Source organism: Echeneis naucrates, chromosome 4, assembly GCF_900963305.1.
Source record: "Echeneis naucrates chromosome 4, fEcheNa1.1, whole genome shotgun sequence".
Taxonomy (NCBI): domain Eukaryota; kingdom Metazoa; phylum Chordata; class Actinopteri; order Carangiformes; family Echeneidae; genus Echeneis; species Echeneis naucrates.
The window spans coordinates 11,163,371-11,180,415 of record NC_042514.1 but is presented as its reverse complement, the minus strand read 5'-3'; the positions used below and the strand labels follow the sequence as shown (position 1 = coordinate 11,180,415).

Sequence of the window (17,045 nt, the reverse complement as noted above, 5' to 3'; positions counted from 1 at the left end):
AGCTAAAATATCGTGTAACTTCTGTCAGATTTAAGTCAAAGTTGTTATTTGTAAACCTCAGAAGATATCCCTACTCACAGCACAGTTAGGATGCCAATTGTGTCCCACATCATTGACCACTAAAGTGAATAACTAGTCCACAGCTACTCCTTAGTTAGGATTTTGAATCAAATCTGAACATAACCAATGGGCGCAACATCACACATTCTATCATTGTGTAACGCTTGTAAATATTTGGCTACTAATTCATATACACTCGGATAAACAGAAATCTTAGACCACTATGTTTGTTACAATGGACAACATTGGATGCCAGGTTGACTATAAGCTTTGGACAACGTGTGTGGATGAATTTGGGTTCTACTTTTACATGTTTAAGATGAATGGATTTCATTCTTTTCTATCTGTCAAATGGTCTTTGCCATTATGACCATCATAAATAGCTTCCCAAATGATTTTTGTAGTGAATAACCACAACAGCAGCTTTGAGAGAGAACATTTTCTCCATCTCAAAAGGGACTTTCATCTGCTGTCTTGTTCTGCACCGATTATCTGCTTTAGCGCTGGTTAAGAAACCACAGGGCAGACAGATACCTTTAAACTCATCGTATTCAAGTGGTTCAGGCAGCAAAGCAGGAGAAGCTGAGATCAGAATACATGTGTTTTGGGCCTGAGCTCGGAGTCAGTGGAGCCTAAATGATATTGCTGTAGCTGTGAAACTGAAGGGAGGAACAGCACAGGATTAGACTGACTCCAGTGTGCATTGGTAGGAGCTGGAGAGCTGGGCGAAATTAAGCTAAACCTCTGAAATCAGTTTCACAATCCATCTGACATCTACACATCTTTGTGTATATGCAGCGATAAGGAGATGTATATTGCTTCGTGAAAATAGCTTTATTATTTTGAGTAAAAAAAAAAAAAAAAAAAAATATCTTATTTATACTAGCATATAGTAACGGTAACATACAGAATGTTGATAATGTCCAAAAACAACTTTTGAACAGCCAGAACTGTATGAACAAAGTGCAGTGCATATCCAGTTAACAGTTAATGTATGACATTTTCAAGTAATAAGGCACTGAGATTGAACCAGTACCCACATTAGAAATATTGGTGAGAATTAGCTACAATCTCTGTAAAAAAAAAAAAAATAAATAAAAATCTTTTGTGCAAAAATATTTGAGATGAGGAAAGAGATGGAAAAAAAAAGCCACAGCACTTGTGCATGTACATATAAATCAGTGTTTTACCTACATTTTTGAGTCAGGATTGATTGTGGCATGGTAGTTAGGGTTCATTGACTGGGACAGCCTTAACACAAGAACAAACAATACAAGAACACAGCACATTTCAGGAAACAAGGCAACATGGTGGTATTTAAACTGAATGCATCAACTAGCTTTTCATACACACCTGTCAGCCTTAAGAGGACTCATCCAAATGTGAGAACCGAAAAGCATGCAACTTCACCCTAATCCCAAATTCCAGAGTGCACCAGTGCAGACGATTACTAACCATATCAAATGCAAATCAAAGGCTTTATTTAGCGTTTCCCACTCTTAACTATTGTGACATGACAATGAGAAGTCTTGCAAAGAATTTTTTCAAGTACATGCAACTTCAGTTTTAGTCCAGGTTAAGCTCAAATGTCGTCATGATGTCCCGCTGCATAGTTATGTCAATACCAGACATCTACAGACAAAACATAAAATTAACTGTCAAAATGCCTTTTTACGCCAAACATCATCACACTAAACATGGACAGCAGATACTCACAGCTTCTCGTCTGCGACGTTCTTGTTCCTTTTTGCGGGCCATTTCTCTTTCCTTATCCACTGAGCACTGCGTGGTCAGAGATTGTGTTTCCTCAAGAGACTTGGGCTTTTGCCACTCAACATCTTTGGATACATCTAAGGTAACCTCTGTGCAAATACTCCCCAGTGAATCAGTATCCTCATTAACAGGCTGCGATTCTTCTGCTGTACATGGGGCTACAAGACTAAAGGGAAAATACTGTTGTTACTTCAGGTATCATGATTCTGGAGAGAAATATGCCTTCTGATAATCTGCCTCCCTTTAAAAAGTAGGATTTGGAGACTCAATTATGCAATGTAATAATATCTTTTAAATTCATTAGATCAGCAGCAATTCTAGCCTTAGAAATTTTTTGTCAGGGCTGTTTCTGTGGCATCACCTGCTGTTTTCAAGAGCCTCCTTGTCCTTGTTGTCCTCTGTCTGTTTCTTCTTCAGGGCCTTTTCTCGTTCTTCTTTTTCTATAGCAGCCTTACGGAAATGCTGGAAGCTCTCCTTTGAGGACTTGATTGCAGATGTATTCACTGACTGTCTCACCAGTTTTGCCCAAGACTCAGCATTTTTTAGAACAATGTCCTAAACCAAACAATTTTTTTCACTTTCACATCCATTTCAAATGTGGTGGTTGACAATAAACCATTAGTAAACATAATTGCAGAGTTGTCATGGACAATGCTTTGTCACCCTCTAGTGGTGTAAAGATAGCTTACATCATGCAAGTTTGAAATTAAATATATATATCAATTTGATCAAAATGATTTTTAGAAAAAAAATGTCTTCTTTATTCCACCCTCTGCAGCCTACATTTTACACCTCTAAGAGTTAAACAACGCTACCTTTTTGGGTAATTGGGGTTTGTCCTCCATTGGTTTACTTGTGGTGTTGGTGTAAGGGACATTTGACACATGACTGTCAACAACGTCCTCAGGGCATCTGAAATCTGGGATAATAATTTCACCAATTCATGCTCTTTAAATATAAGATTGTTTTTAATGGTCATGTGAAAGCAAAGGTCTTATAGTTACTTACTGGACCTCGTCTCATCTTGAGACTGCAGTGGACTCTCTCTCAGAGGGGACAGCACAGGGCCCTGCTGACAGGTCAGATCGCAGTAACATAACAAATCATGCATAAACAGTAACTATCATCCCATGAAAATCTTTTACAGGCTCCAAACGTCTCACCTTGCTACAGTGGGATAGTGCATGAGATAATCTAGGGCCTCACAACAACATAAGTACAGGTGCACCACCCACATCCAGTGATGCTGACTATGGTAGGAAATGAAACAGGTCCAAAATCTTACAAGGACCTAAACCCTGCTTTTCTTTATTTTGTAAATAACCCCTTATTGTTTGACGGCAAAAAGTTTTTCTAAAGTTCACTTTAAAACAAATATTTCTATACAGTCAATCTGCTGCGATTGCGATAGTTGACTTTTGACCTAATGTATGATATAACATCTACTCATCTTCTATAACCCATGGGTTAGAGATTAATCGCCAAGCAAAAATAATTCATGTGTGATCTTACATCTGATCATGCTTAGAGCCAACAGTCTAGAGAAAGAATCATTAGAAGTCACCAGAAGTTTGAAAAGATAATAAAAAGTTGCCCTTTAACAATCCAAGCCATCAGTGTGAATGAAGTTTTGCTTTTTCCATCATCAGTACCTCAAATCTGGCAACAGCCCAGTCCAGCAACATTTCTGGAGATGCCATGGGGGACAAAAGGGCAGACAAATCTGTTGAACAGTGAATGACAGGACAAATCTTCAATACATGACAGCTACATTAAAAAGGTAGATACATACTGAATGTCCCTACAAATGCACAGCAAGAAGCACTACGGTAGAGGTTAAACACCATGACTGACTGTCAATGGTCAGTTGAAGGAGGTTAGGAAATAAAATAAATAAATACATAAATAAATAAAACAAACTTGGTGAAAATGTAGCTTTGAACGTTCTTCAGGGTTTCCACTTCAGCATTATCAATCATCATATAGAAATATGCTCATTTGAACAAATTTTTTGATGATTTGTTAATCTGTCCATGCCTGTGGTTTACTGAACTACACACTTTATGAAAATCACAGTATTAATAGAAACATGAAAGAGCCATTAAATCATTGATACATTTTTGGCAAAAATCACAATTTCCTCGCCGAAGGACGAAAAGCCTTACCTGGAGGTGAGAAAGTCAGTTCACCATTAGGATGCATTGGTTTGCCCTCCGTCTCTGCTGCAAAGGGCTCCACAGGAGGAGGCTGACAGGTTTCATCAGGGCCTTTAGGCAAATTGTTTGTGCCCTTTATCTGGTAAATATGGGCGGCATGTATGACCTTTGACTTAAGAAGAAATCCCATTACTTACTTTTCATTGTGACCAGCGAGGTTAACACACTTAACTGATCTAAGCAATGAACTGAAGTGAATGCATTTACCTTTTGGGAACATTCTTTACTTCTCTGCTTCTTTGCTTTTGGTACTGAAAAACACCCACATTAAGAATTCATAGTCGACAGTCAGCACTTTTGCCTTAAACTGTTTATCAAAATTAAGCCATTTTACAATGTGATACAAAATATGTTACTTTACCAAGTAAACTGTAAAAAAAAGTTGAACAATTTAACACCAAAGAACAGAAATAGTCAAAAAGAGAATTAATCAATAAATGACTCACACTGTGTTTATACCAAAATGCTGACTAATTAAGTATTTATATATTTTTATACGAATCTTTAAATCTTAATAATAATAATAATAATAATAATAATAATAATAAAATGTATTTAATAAAATTTATTTTTAGTCCATAACCCCTCACCTGCTACACAGCCACATCGCACCAAAAATATAATCTTTGTTCTGTGGAATTATCACACATTAGATTTCTTGTAAGAAAAGTTGATTAAAAATTGGAATTTCACAATGAATTTTGTCAACAGGTCACTGTACCATTGTGATATTCTCATTACTGTTTTAATGGCATGGAAAAACAATCATTTGGTTGCAGGTTGTCTGTGCAAATCCTCTTAAGTACAGCTCAAAACCCAGTGATGGAGGTGAACAATAAATGTGACACAGCGATTCAGATGTGACAGATCTTTGGTTTAAAAGGGGACTAACAGGGCGTCCAGGTGACTCCTGCTCAGAGGTGAGAGGGAAGCGGAAAACAAAGGCAGATAGCAGCGGATGTTGTAGAGAGCAGCTAACCTGTTTCCGAATCACTGCTCTCTGAGGTGCTAGAATGATTACTACTGCTGCTGCTGCTGCTGCTGCTTTCAGAGCTGGACGATGAGCTGCTGTTTGTGCTGCTGCTATCACTGAGAAAGCTGAGGTTAGGTGATGCCATGCATTTAGCTGTTAACATAAAAATGCAAATGGTATTTTTAGACTTGGTGCCTTACTCTTAAGTAGGGGTGGTTGATACAGCTCAAAACTGATATCATGGTAATTGTCCGAAATTTCGCAGTAACAGTATTATTGATGACATAACACAAATTATTTCTTTCTCTCGCTTATTTATTCATTTATCATTTTTAATTTAACATTTCCTTTAACTGCATAAAACAGTTTACAAATACTGCAAGGAGCAACACAAAAATTTCCTGGAAATTTCAATGTAAATATCAACAATGACTGATATAAAATGAGTTGCACAAAAAACAAAAATTCAACCTTTCTGCATTGATCATTCTTCTTTTTTTTTTTTAAAGATTTATTCTTGGTTTTCTAATCTGGAGCTGAACAAGGACATTACCAATAAGGACCTAGTAGCCTCCTGTTTGCAGGGCAAACAGCGCCACCCACCATCCCTCTGACAACAAACCTGACACACAAGTTAGGCAAGCCACCAGCCCTAGCCATCATGCTTGTTAAAGTGTTGTGGTACTGTGGCCGCACTTTGTAATGTGTGGCATCATTGACTTTCAACTCCTAATCTTGCATTATTCATTTTTGCCCTGGGATCAAAAATTATACCGATATTATCATGAACAATACAATTTTGCGCACCCCTACTTGTAATGCATAATGGGATGATGGTGATTGCAATTTTAATGTTATTCTGTACTTCTTACCTTTTGTCTTTTTTTTCTGAATCAAATGCAGCTCTTTACTGACCAATTCAGATTTCCCAGCATTCTCCGGTTTTCCTGTCTGTACTCCTTCTGGGGGGGGGTTCTGCCTTTTTTCTGCATGATAGAAGAGATATAAGAGATAATAAAGTTCCACTCTGGAAATAAATAAAATAACTTTTTAATCTTATCCAAAAAAATAAATAAATAAAAATAAAAATCTATGACTAAATCAAGTCATATTTAGTGATTGTAGAAAACTCAAGCAAAGCATGAGAGAGTTGTACTTACTGCTAACGTTCTTGCATTTCCTCAGACATGTTGCAACAAACCTCTGCAGGGCTCTCAACGTGGAAGGCTTGAGCATTTCAAAGTCGATCTCAATATCCTCCAGTGTGGAGTCTCGCAGACAAGACTCTCGGGCATGAATTATGCTCACCAGTTTGCCCAGTTTGTCACCTTGCAGCTTGTCAATGTCCAATTTCAACTGCTTCTTCTCTTGGTAAGTCATTGGCATTGATGGGCGCTCATCCTCACATTTTATGGGTATTCTGTTGATATTTTGTTTGTTCCCAGGCCTAAACATACATAGAAAAAATGTATTATCCATATATTCAAGCATATTCAATTCAACACTAAGGATATAATGTAAACCACATAATTAAATGATCACTTACAAAGAATAGCTCTTGCTTTCTGCAATATTTTGGAATTTAGCAGATTTCTGCTTGAGTCGAGCAATGTCTTTTTCTTTACATCTTTTTTCCTTTTTCAACTTGTCTTTTTTCTTTGGTTTCATCAGGGGGTCTTGGGTAAGTCTCTTCAACTGATCACTGACAGCTTTCAACTGAAAAGTCATCCATTAATGAGACATCAGGTGAAATGGGCTTAAGTTTGTAACTTCAAAAAGGCATTAGGATTATTTCTGTTATGTATGACACCCACCCGCTCCTCTAGGTTGGCCAGCTGCATGGCCACAACTTCAGATGAACTTTCTGACTCTGAGGAACTTTCACTTTCAGAACTTGCTGAGGTTGACAGACTGCCAGTTCTGTGCTCTTTTCCCTTGATAATTCTCTGATGAGGAATGGAAACACCCTCTGATTCTTGGGGGACCTTCTGATAACGAGCCTCAAAAACTTCCTGTGGACACAAACACTTTGAATAGGGTTTGGGTCAGTCTTAGTGTCCCTGACATATTTGACCCTGAACTTTGACCTCCACAATCTAATCCGTTCATCCTTGAGTCAAAGTAGACATTTGTGCCCCCCCCCCCAAATAAATACATCCCTACCTGGAGTCTTCGTGCCATAAAGACCACTTCATGTGAAGGTGGATTGTATTTGTAACAATTGGAAAACATCAGTCGTACATCAGCAGCAAATTTCTTGGCATTTGCGTACTCCCGTTGATCCATCTTTTTCTGAGGGAAGAGTTAGTTTCAGGAAAAATGTATTTGCTGTACAGTGAAAATGTTATATGCACGAAATAGTCAGTGTTTAACCTTGATGGTGCTCAGGTCCATCGGCTGCTTGATGACATCATGGTAGTCGTGCAAGCCCAAAGCAATTGCATCGACAGGGGTATAAAAGGGCCATGCATATTCATAGTGTCTCTTCGAAAGCATCTCCTTCAGGATGTCATTGCAGTACCTGAGCTGTTCAGACAGTCTGAACTTCTTTCCTTCAAATGCAGGCAAGTCTTTCTTAGGAGGTTTGATGGGCCGGCCACTACCTCTTCTGGAGGACAAAGTACAAAGTGCCGTCTCCTCCTCAGCAGGACACACCTCAGTGATGGTGATCGCTGAGGTGGTGGAGGCTGTGGAGTTTGCTTTCCTCTTAAAACCTTTTTTGATCTAAAGATTTAGGAAAATGTCAAAGATGATATGTTAGAATTGATCAGTTCAAATCAAATCAAGCCAAGAATCTGAAATAATACAGAGCCAGAGTAACAACATATTTTCTGAACATTTTCAGACATAAGATAGTTGATATCTGGACTTTAATTCAACATGTACAACTGTTTACAAGCAAATACTTACTGTGGCATCAATTTGTGCAGAGAGCTGTATTGGTGGGATTAACGGAGGAGCATCAGGACGGATGACCGTCACAGTCTGTTGGAGAACTACTTCTGATACAGGGGGTCTCTGCCTTAATGCACCTGCATGACAACAAATAAAAAAAAAAAAAGAAAAAAGAAGCAACTGCGTACAACTTGATATGGTAAATAAATCAGCACAAGGACAAAACATTCCTGCTGAGATTTCAGTTCTAACCACTGTGTATTGATTTCTTGCTTGCAAAAAGTGATGAGGCTGCTAAAGCCGTATGTCTCAAACTGAAAACACCAGTACAATCTATGTACTATACCTGGGTTTGTCTTTTCCACTGTCACTGGTTCTGCTGTGTGGACTTCTGTGACTTCCAACTCTTCCTTAGGCATTTGTGACACCTTCTGCAAAAAATGCTTCTCCAGTGTCTGTGCCATGTACACAATGTCATCTTCAGGCTGTGGAAAGAAAATATACTATACTTCATCTGACACGCATCCTTATGACAATCCCATCTGAACTTCAAAAATACTTGAAAAGACTCTTCAGCAAATTGATATGCCAAAATAAAATGTGCCATTCTGAGTGGGTAAATATGAACTACCTCATTTCCATTATGAGAAAACAAAGATTATTGAACATTATGCCCCTTTACAGACACACAATTATCTTGCTTATTTTTGAAATAGACTTTACAGTTGTACAAACATGTTGTTAACAGCAAAACAAACTATTCTCTTACCCGGTTGTACATATAGCAGTTGGTAAACATGGTGTTAAAGTCTTGTATACAATCAAGTGCTTTGAAGTAATATTTGTTCTGAAGGCGCTTCTTAATAGTGCCTAGATCCATTGGATTTGCAATAATTGTATAATAATCCTGAAAGACAACAGAAAAACCTCCATTAGGGTCTTTCCTTCCTGAATCAGTTTAAAGGGATTTATCCATGAATTGCATTCCTATATTATAACTGACATTCACCAAGTAAATGGAAGATTAAAAACCTCAGCAAAAGGTTCAGTGAGTGATGTGATGCGTCAAATTATCTGGCAATGACAATTCGAAAACTTACTGGGAGACGCAATGCTACCGCGTCAACAGGTTGGCGAAAGGGCCAAGAAAAGTGATGCCTCCATAAAGCTCTGATCACCACCTTCTCGAGATACTGGAGCTGATTGGTAACACGTCCAGGCTTCTTGGGATTTAGGACCTCTGGTGGAGGAGGATTTCCACTCACAGTGGGACAGGCTTTCACATCAGACATTGTGTTGTCCAAAGGCCAAAGAGGAAATCGTCTGAAGTAAGCCTCACTGCAAACTTAGTGTTCATCACGCGCTTTCCTAAACAAGGACTGGAGAGTTACGTCCAGCATTTCAGTAAAAATATCAATTCGTAATGGCATTTTCCAAAAATAGTAATAGTCCTTTCTTAAATCCACATCACTGCTGAAACGTAAACTGCCCTAGAGACCTCCTTAACCAGTTCAACCAGAATTGATGCTTCATTTGACAGTGCTGATTAGATTTCATATTCCTGCCAGAAAGTCCAACCCTAAACACAACATGTACAGTCAGTGAAGCTTTAAAGACCAGATTTGGAGATATTTGTTGTTGCTCTTGTCACAACAAAACCTGATGAAAAGATCAAAAACAACAAAAAAAACTAATCCTAATAACAAATGTCTTTAATGGGTTGCTTCAACTATATACATATCCACAGCTGGACTTCAAACAAACTGAGTATTTCACGAAAACAAAAACAAAAAAACAAAACAAAACAAAAAACACAACAACAACCAAAACATAGTTGCAACCTATTTGGTAAACTGTAGCTGTTTAAAAGAGAACAATATGACTGTTACTCAGTCCAGAAACTTTTAGTGGGATGTCTGTTGATATTAGGATTGAGTACCACTGACGGAGGAGAAATGTCAGAAAATTGTGTTTGTTATGGTATTTTAGTCTATGAAATCTTTCTTATAATGCCCACAATGTCTACTAACAGAATTCAATCTAGAATGAGGAAAAAGTATCCAATGCCAGTACTCACCTTCATTTCTCTGACATGGGTTGAGGATAAAAAGGTCAAAAGTCAAGATTGCTTACAGTGACATTCAAAATTGGTATATGCACCAAAGGCTTCTTTCAAAAATGTAAATAATGTTGCCACCTAAAGTATTGTTCAGAAACTGCAGCAGTCTGCAGACCAAAATCAGAATATAATAAATACAATAAATGCTTGTAACAAACATGTTCATTGTTTGAAAAGGTAACATACTAAAACAATAAAAAAAGATCTACCCTTCCATACTTCTGCATTAGGGTAAAGTATTTCCAGTAAACATTATCTGCAGTAGCCAATTAGCTCAATTGGCTTAGAATGCTTCTCGTATACTTCTTAGAGATTGATGTTTTCTCTATTTTAAAACTGGTGAACTCAAAAATAAAAAGGAAGGGGAAAGGCTTTTCAAAAGCACCCAAACTCAATAAAGTTCAAACAGCACAACAGTAAAAAAAAACCAAACAAACAAACAAACAAACAAACAAGCAAACAGTATATAATCTGTTTAAAAATCTGTACAAGCAAAATGTTTCTATGAAACTCATTTCCATTTGTAACCCCAACCAAATAATTTACATAGTAAGATCTGTTTATCTGTGTTGCATTTTCTATTTAACACTTTTATACAGGAATAAATCCAGGGAAGTTCAGAGCATTATACTTTGGCCTTTGGTTTACTGCATGTCGGTACAAAAAGTCTGGTGAATTTAAAGTGGGCATAATAGGCTCTTCATAGTCTATGACCTGGTGATAACTTTATCATTCAGTTGCAAAATCAGGGATGAGCCTATTTGATGTTAAGTTTTATTGCATATAAAAAGAATAATCATCTTTTTGGACAGTGAAGAAAATACTGATACAGAATGTCTATTATCACAGAGTTGAGGCAAAATTAACAAGTATTTACTGGTTCTACTTTACTTGCAACGAAACAAGTCATGTCATCAACTATGCTGTTAATTATATTATATATATATAGATAATCTGAGTGTGTTGATCACTCAGATCAGCATATATCCGATTTCAGTGATATTAAGGGAAAAAAAAAAAAAAATAATAATATATATATATATATATATATATATATATATATATATATATATATATATATATATAAAAAAACCTTGTTGATGGGGCACAACGCAAAGCCCTGAAATTAAATGTGGCAAATCATGCCAGAATTATGAATTCTTTGACAGTTGCTTTTTGAGGCAAAACAGTCATCAACTATGCTGTTAATTATATTATATATATATAGATAATCTGAGTGTGTTGATCACTCAGATCAGCATATATCCGATTTCAGTGATATTAAGGGAAAAAAAAAAAAAAAATAATATATATATATATATATATATATATATATATATATATATATATATATATATAAAAAAACCTTGTTGATGGGGCACAACGCAAAGCCCTGAAATTAAATGTGGCAAATCATGCCAGAATTATGAATTCTTTGACAGTTGCTTTTTGAGGCAAAACAGTAAGGAGATATTAAAAAGACAACAAGTGCTGCAAGGCTATTGAATTTGAAATAAGACTTAAATTACAAACGAGGATGGCGATGTTTGAAAAAACAAAACAAAGAAATATGGCAATGATCCCATCAACTGTTTTAACACTGCCCATTAAAGCCATTACTCCAAACTGTCTAATGCTTAACATCGTGTGACTTGATGCGTTCAGACATTTAAACAAATGTAAAATCACCTTATCATCAGATCCGCCTCTTTAATGCCTGGAGTTTAAATGTCGCGCCTCACGTTAATACAACGGAAAGCTTGCCATTAAACGGCGGTTTGTGCATTTTAACCTGTCAATGGTTATAATCATATAAAACGCGTGAAACACGGAGTCTCGGCCGGCTTTCAACGATATATTAAGATACCTGGAGCCGACCTTCGGAGGTGACTTGCAGCTTTGGCCTGCTCTGTTGTCAACAGGAGCCGACACGTGAAGCCGCTACCACGCCCACCGGCGATTTAGCGCGACACCGCCGCAGAAAGCGTGGCCGTCCGGTGAAACGCCAAATGTCCGCAAAGGGCAGCGAGGCCCGTCCGGCTGTGTGCTACTCCGTTTCATTCTGTGTGGCCGAAGTAGCGGCACTCAGCAACGTCGGCAAACATGTGCCACTGCAATTTAAGTTTCGAAAGAAATGCTCACACCACCAGACGCTGGCAAGGTGGCCGTCGGTACGCAGAACCTGCGGTAACCTCGTCCACATTTCCTCCACAGGTGCAGTTTTGTTTTGTTTATCTCAGCCCCCGAACGGTCCGACATATTCCTATCGGTTGCTTTTTTTTTTTTTTTTTTTTTCTAAACGCGCAAACGTTAAGCGTTAGCATAAAACAGCTAACGCGGTTAAAAGTCTGTCTAGCTAGTTGAGATGCGATGTGACGTTAGACTCGCTCAACTTCTGGTAGCTTTCGCAAATGTCGGACCGTGTATCCAGCAGAAAGCGTCGTCTGTCTTAAACGTAGGCTGTCTCAGGTAAAACGTGGCGTTTGGTCGAGCGTTAGCGTGCTATCGTTACCTTCCAAGATATGTCGGGTTGCATTCAACTCTTCGGTAGCGGAGGTGTGTGCCGCAGCCGCCTCAGATTTATACCCCTCGGCTCGAGGCTCTAGAACTGATTGGTCAAAACCCCATTTACGCCCGTTTCACTTCGCTTTTCTCCGCAGAAGACAGCACGTTTCTGAATGTTTTTCTTTCACGCTACATATCCAACCTCGGTGTGCCTGCTGAAAATCTGGAGCTAACTGTGGCCTTGCAAGGTTAAGTGTAGATTTATTTTTTTTTTCCTTGGGTAAGGTTGCCCCCCCCCCCCCTCTCCTGCCCCCCGCACAAAATGGCAGCTCTCTACCGAGGAGGATTCTCAGACGATACAATAAATACTGGCGGAGACGTGTGAGGCTACAAACCCCGCTGTTATTCAGGTGACTGGTCTGAGCTGTCCGCCTGTGGATCGCTCACAGGCCGGAGCTCCGTGACCATCAGGGGGGTGATGTGTCTGTGCACCGACGGGCACCGGAGAACTGGAGTCTGGGGCGGAGCGGTGATTTCAGGTGCTGACCCAGAAGCGGAAAACACGACTACTTAGTTTCACATGAACGCTAGAAAACCGCATCCGCCTGATACGAATACCGCATTGGGGCGGTAAAGTGTTGGCAAAACTGCCCAGACTGTTGATTTTCAACAGATACTGAAGAACAGTCGCAGTGCAGAACAAAGAGACGTCATTGTGTTGAAACGAGGGGAAGGACTTTGTATTTTACCAGGGGTCCCTGAACTAGACAACACTTTACTTCCTGTGACCTGGAAATTCAGACATATATTTTGGATTATTTTTTTGTTGTGCTCATGACTTCAAATAAACCGAGTTAGTTTTGATAAAATAGAGTCTAAATATTATTAGTTAGTCCGGACATTGCTAGCATCAGGATGATCGTTTCAAGAGCAGCCTGTTTGTATATAGTCCAGTACTACAAGTTATCAGTGGATTTAAAAGATTGGGACTGTGGTATGTCCCCCTGTGGAAATAATCTGCAATTAGTCTTTAAATTCTATTTATTTGTTATTTATTTAATTTTATTCACAGGGCCCAGTATATTGAATTTCATTCTGATATCATTCACATGCTGTCACTGTATAAGGAACTGGTGAATCCTAATGTAAAAGTAACATTTATGAGCACATATCCGAATTATCCAAATAAATAAATAGAAATCAGTGGAGTTATCCCACTTAAATTTAATGTTTGGTTTCTTGGATGTTGTTGCTTTGACAAATTAAAACCCAATAATTAATTGAGCTGTACATACATAGGCTGGTAGTTGAACTCAGAGTTAGTGCTCCCTAGCATACAAAAATATCCAACTGACTTCAATATAGCATTGCCACATTGCTATCTTGAACATGCAGGTATTGCTGCTAAAATGAGTTTTGGCTGCAGCATATGGTGGCTGCTTTACATCTTTTCTGTAAACACCAAAATATTAATAAATCACATTCTCTTGGAAAGAGACGGCCGGAGTTTTGTTTTGTTTTTGTTTTTTTTTTTTTAAATCAAGACACACTGTGATAACTAAGGCTCATAAATGAGTTGCTCAATATTATCTTAATCGTTTACGTCCTTCAACCACAAGATGGAGCCATGGGCAAAAATGTAAGGTTTTGCTCTTGTACACAGAAAGACTTGTGGCAGAAGCTTGCAGCAAGGTTTTGTTTCTTTATTTATTTCTATATTTAGTGTTACAACTGAAAGGGATTGATAGAACTAGTTGGGAATTTTTACAGCCAAGACAACAAATTCATAGTATTGGGACATAGTAATTAGCTCCTGAAACCAAACACAAGAAGCTGTACCTCTGTTGGCTTAGTGCAAATTGAATTAATTCAATAGCAGCTTAATAATTTGTTACATTACAGTTGTAAGCTGCTATACACAGAACAGAAAGTTTTGCAATGGTTTCTCACACATCTATTTTCATTTTATGTTTAAAAAATTTAATGGAGCCTAACTATGTATTATACAAGGCTTGAGTAAGAACTCCTGAAAATCCTGCAGTTCACAGCTTTTCAATCTGTAGCAAAGTAAATATTTGTGGAAACTGAGGTAGAGGTGGAAAATGGAAAATAAATTCAAGCGGATGAGGTCAATACAACATGGTAGCCTACAATGCCATCAGTATACAAAAAACAAGGTGCAGGGAAGTTTAGAAAGGGAAAGGAGTGCGCAGTTAGCCAGATTGTCAGATGTCCTAAATGAGTTTAGAATCAGACCATAAATAATGACACTGTGTCTGTCCCCTTGACAATGGCAGGAAGCTTGTTCAGAAGGGAGGAGGTCATAGAGGAAAAGGCTTTGCCCCCTGATGTTTCAAAAGTGAGGAGTACCAAGAGATATTTGTTTTTAAATGAGTAAATATAAACTCCTGAAAACAGGTGAGGAAACTTGTAAAGTTGATGCATGCAAATTCTGCTGAAATTCATATTGCATATGTTACATTTAATAAGAATGACGAAGTTGATTGTAGCTCTGTTTTAAACAGTCTCAAATTTAAGGAACACATGAGTCATAATTAGTGTTTTAGTTAGACATCTCATAAAATGAGAAGTATGGGGACCAATGTCTTTCATGTACTTTTGAGCACAGGGCAGTTGCATTTTTGTTGCTTTTACTTAAATGACAGATTTGAAAGCTGTTTCTACTGATAAAGTCCAACTAGTAATACGGTGTAGACTTTTAAGTGCATGAATTCATGAATGATAATTTAAGAATAATGTGCACCACATGTTGTTAGGAGTAGATGGGGAGTCTGATAACTGTAGTCCAGTTGCGCTTGGTTTTTAAATGAAGTGAAAGGAAAGCCCACATTTATATAGAATTCAGATGTTTTTCTATAATTATTTATTATATAAGACCCACTATTGCAATGAAAAAAATTAGCGCTGTGAACAATCATCTCGTCTTTCCTGTTCCTGGTAGGTATCTTGAAATCAAAGCAAGAACATGTGAGAAACTGTCCTAGTCCATTTAAAGTCATGCTCATCTTCCAGCCAGCTGGAATAAAGTTTTAACATTGGCTTTGCCTTTTTTGTGGTTTTTATGTGATTTAAAAAGGATGAGGAAGCAGATTCATCTTTGTTCTGTCCATCTGTTAAACTCCCTGTAAAGCAAGTCAGCAGCAGGCCAAAAACAATCCCTGCCCAAGTCAAATATTTAGAGTGTCCCGAAGACATTGCTGGAAGAAAGACAAAGCAAACGGGGAATCCCACTGTGATAAGTTTTTCTATTTATCAGAGAAGATCAGTGCATCTAAACCTGAATTGGCATTAGACGGGAAAAATAAAGAAGTTTGTATACATGTGTCACAGACATCAACAGTTCTGGCTCTTTTAGTATTTCATTACTTCATTCAGTCCAATAGCAGTATGTCTTGTCATGCGAGCAGTCACAATAAGAGTCTGTCTCGTTGAACTTTCTCAGACAATTAATAACCTCAGCCTCAGTAAGTAAGTTATGACATGCTTGGATGTGAAGATACTTCATGAAGTGATACTGTACATCCATAACTTTACTAACAAAAACACACTACATTATGGAGAATTAAAACAATTCAACTTTAACTATTCTACTACATCAACAGAACTCAGAAATACTTCACATTTGACATATTCTTTACATATTCTTTACAAATCAAATGACAGTGATGTGTTGGTGGCTTCACAGTACTTTGACTTATAACTGCTTATAAAATGTCAACTGCAGACTCTAAATTTGACCCTAACCTGAACCCCTTTAACAGATTATTGTCCAGTGTATGAATGATATGTTGATTTATATATCCGTGAACATTATCCATCAAAAATTAAAGCAAATCTGAGTGCACAAAAACAAACATATATAATGCACTGTACAATGCATGACTTCTAGGTAATAGCAATTATAAACAACCATTACATAAAACAACAAAGATGAACATTTAAAAAATCAAAACAAAACTGATACAATGGATAAGACTAACTGGTCTAAACATGCAGCATCTTCATTGCCTGCCAAAACATCCACAGACATCATTTGCTGTAATATAGAATAACACTTGGTGATGTTTCCAGTGACAGTAGCAAGATATTTCTGACAGGCCATGGTTGGACTTGACAGCTAGTGCGATCAACTGGGTCAATACAAACCCAAGGACTCAACTCCATTAATGCAATATGATGAGGCTTCAGATTGTGCATATTTCTGATGCACTGTTACGTTCACTATTCCCCTTCATCTCAGCTGTATTCACAACCCTAACACAGTGTAAATAAACAAAGTGGAACACTTTATTGGAGACATGCATATGTATGAGATGTAAAATAATTTGATCCCTTTGAGCGTTTCCTTGTCAGCTCTCAAAAGCAGCACAGCAGTGTGTTTTTGTATGCTTCCCACCACAAAAGTTTCCTTCCCTCTTTTCACAGGTGCCATCTCATTAGCGGTAAATCATGATGTTGACATTTATGTTGTACCCAGTCACAC

General features: G+C 37.9%; 1 protein-coding gene across 1 annotated transcript; it reads right to left on the bottom strand.

The window, feature by feature from the left end:
* Positions 1–928: 928 nt before the first annotated feature.
* On the bottom strand, positions 929–10,426 carry brdt (bromodomain, testis-specific). The gene is made up of 19 exons (XM_029500120.1): positions 9,018–10,426; positions 8,687–8,824; positions 8,264–8,402; positions 7,933–8,054; positions 7,396–7,746; positions 7,186–7,314; positions 6,837–7,034; positions 6,569–6,738; positions 6,183–6,469; positions 5,895–6,008; positions 5,029–5,175; positions 4,257–4,300; positions 3,999–4,170; positions 3,486–3,556; positions 2,842–2,905; positions 2,649–2,752; positions 2,195–2,388; positions 1,777–1,999; positions 929–1,692 (listed from the first exon to the last, which is right to left on the bottom strand). Exons 1-19 carry the CDS (start codon positions 9,207–9,209, stop codon positions 1,627–1,629), a joined length of 2,925 nt encoding a protein of 974 aa, XP_029355980.1. The 5' UTR covers positions 9,210–10,426; the 3' UTR covers positions 929–1,626.
* Positions 10,427–17,045: the final 6,619 nt, after the last annotated feature.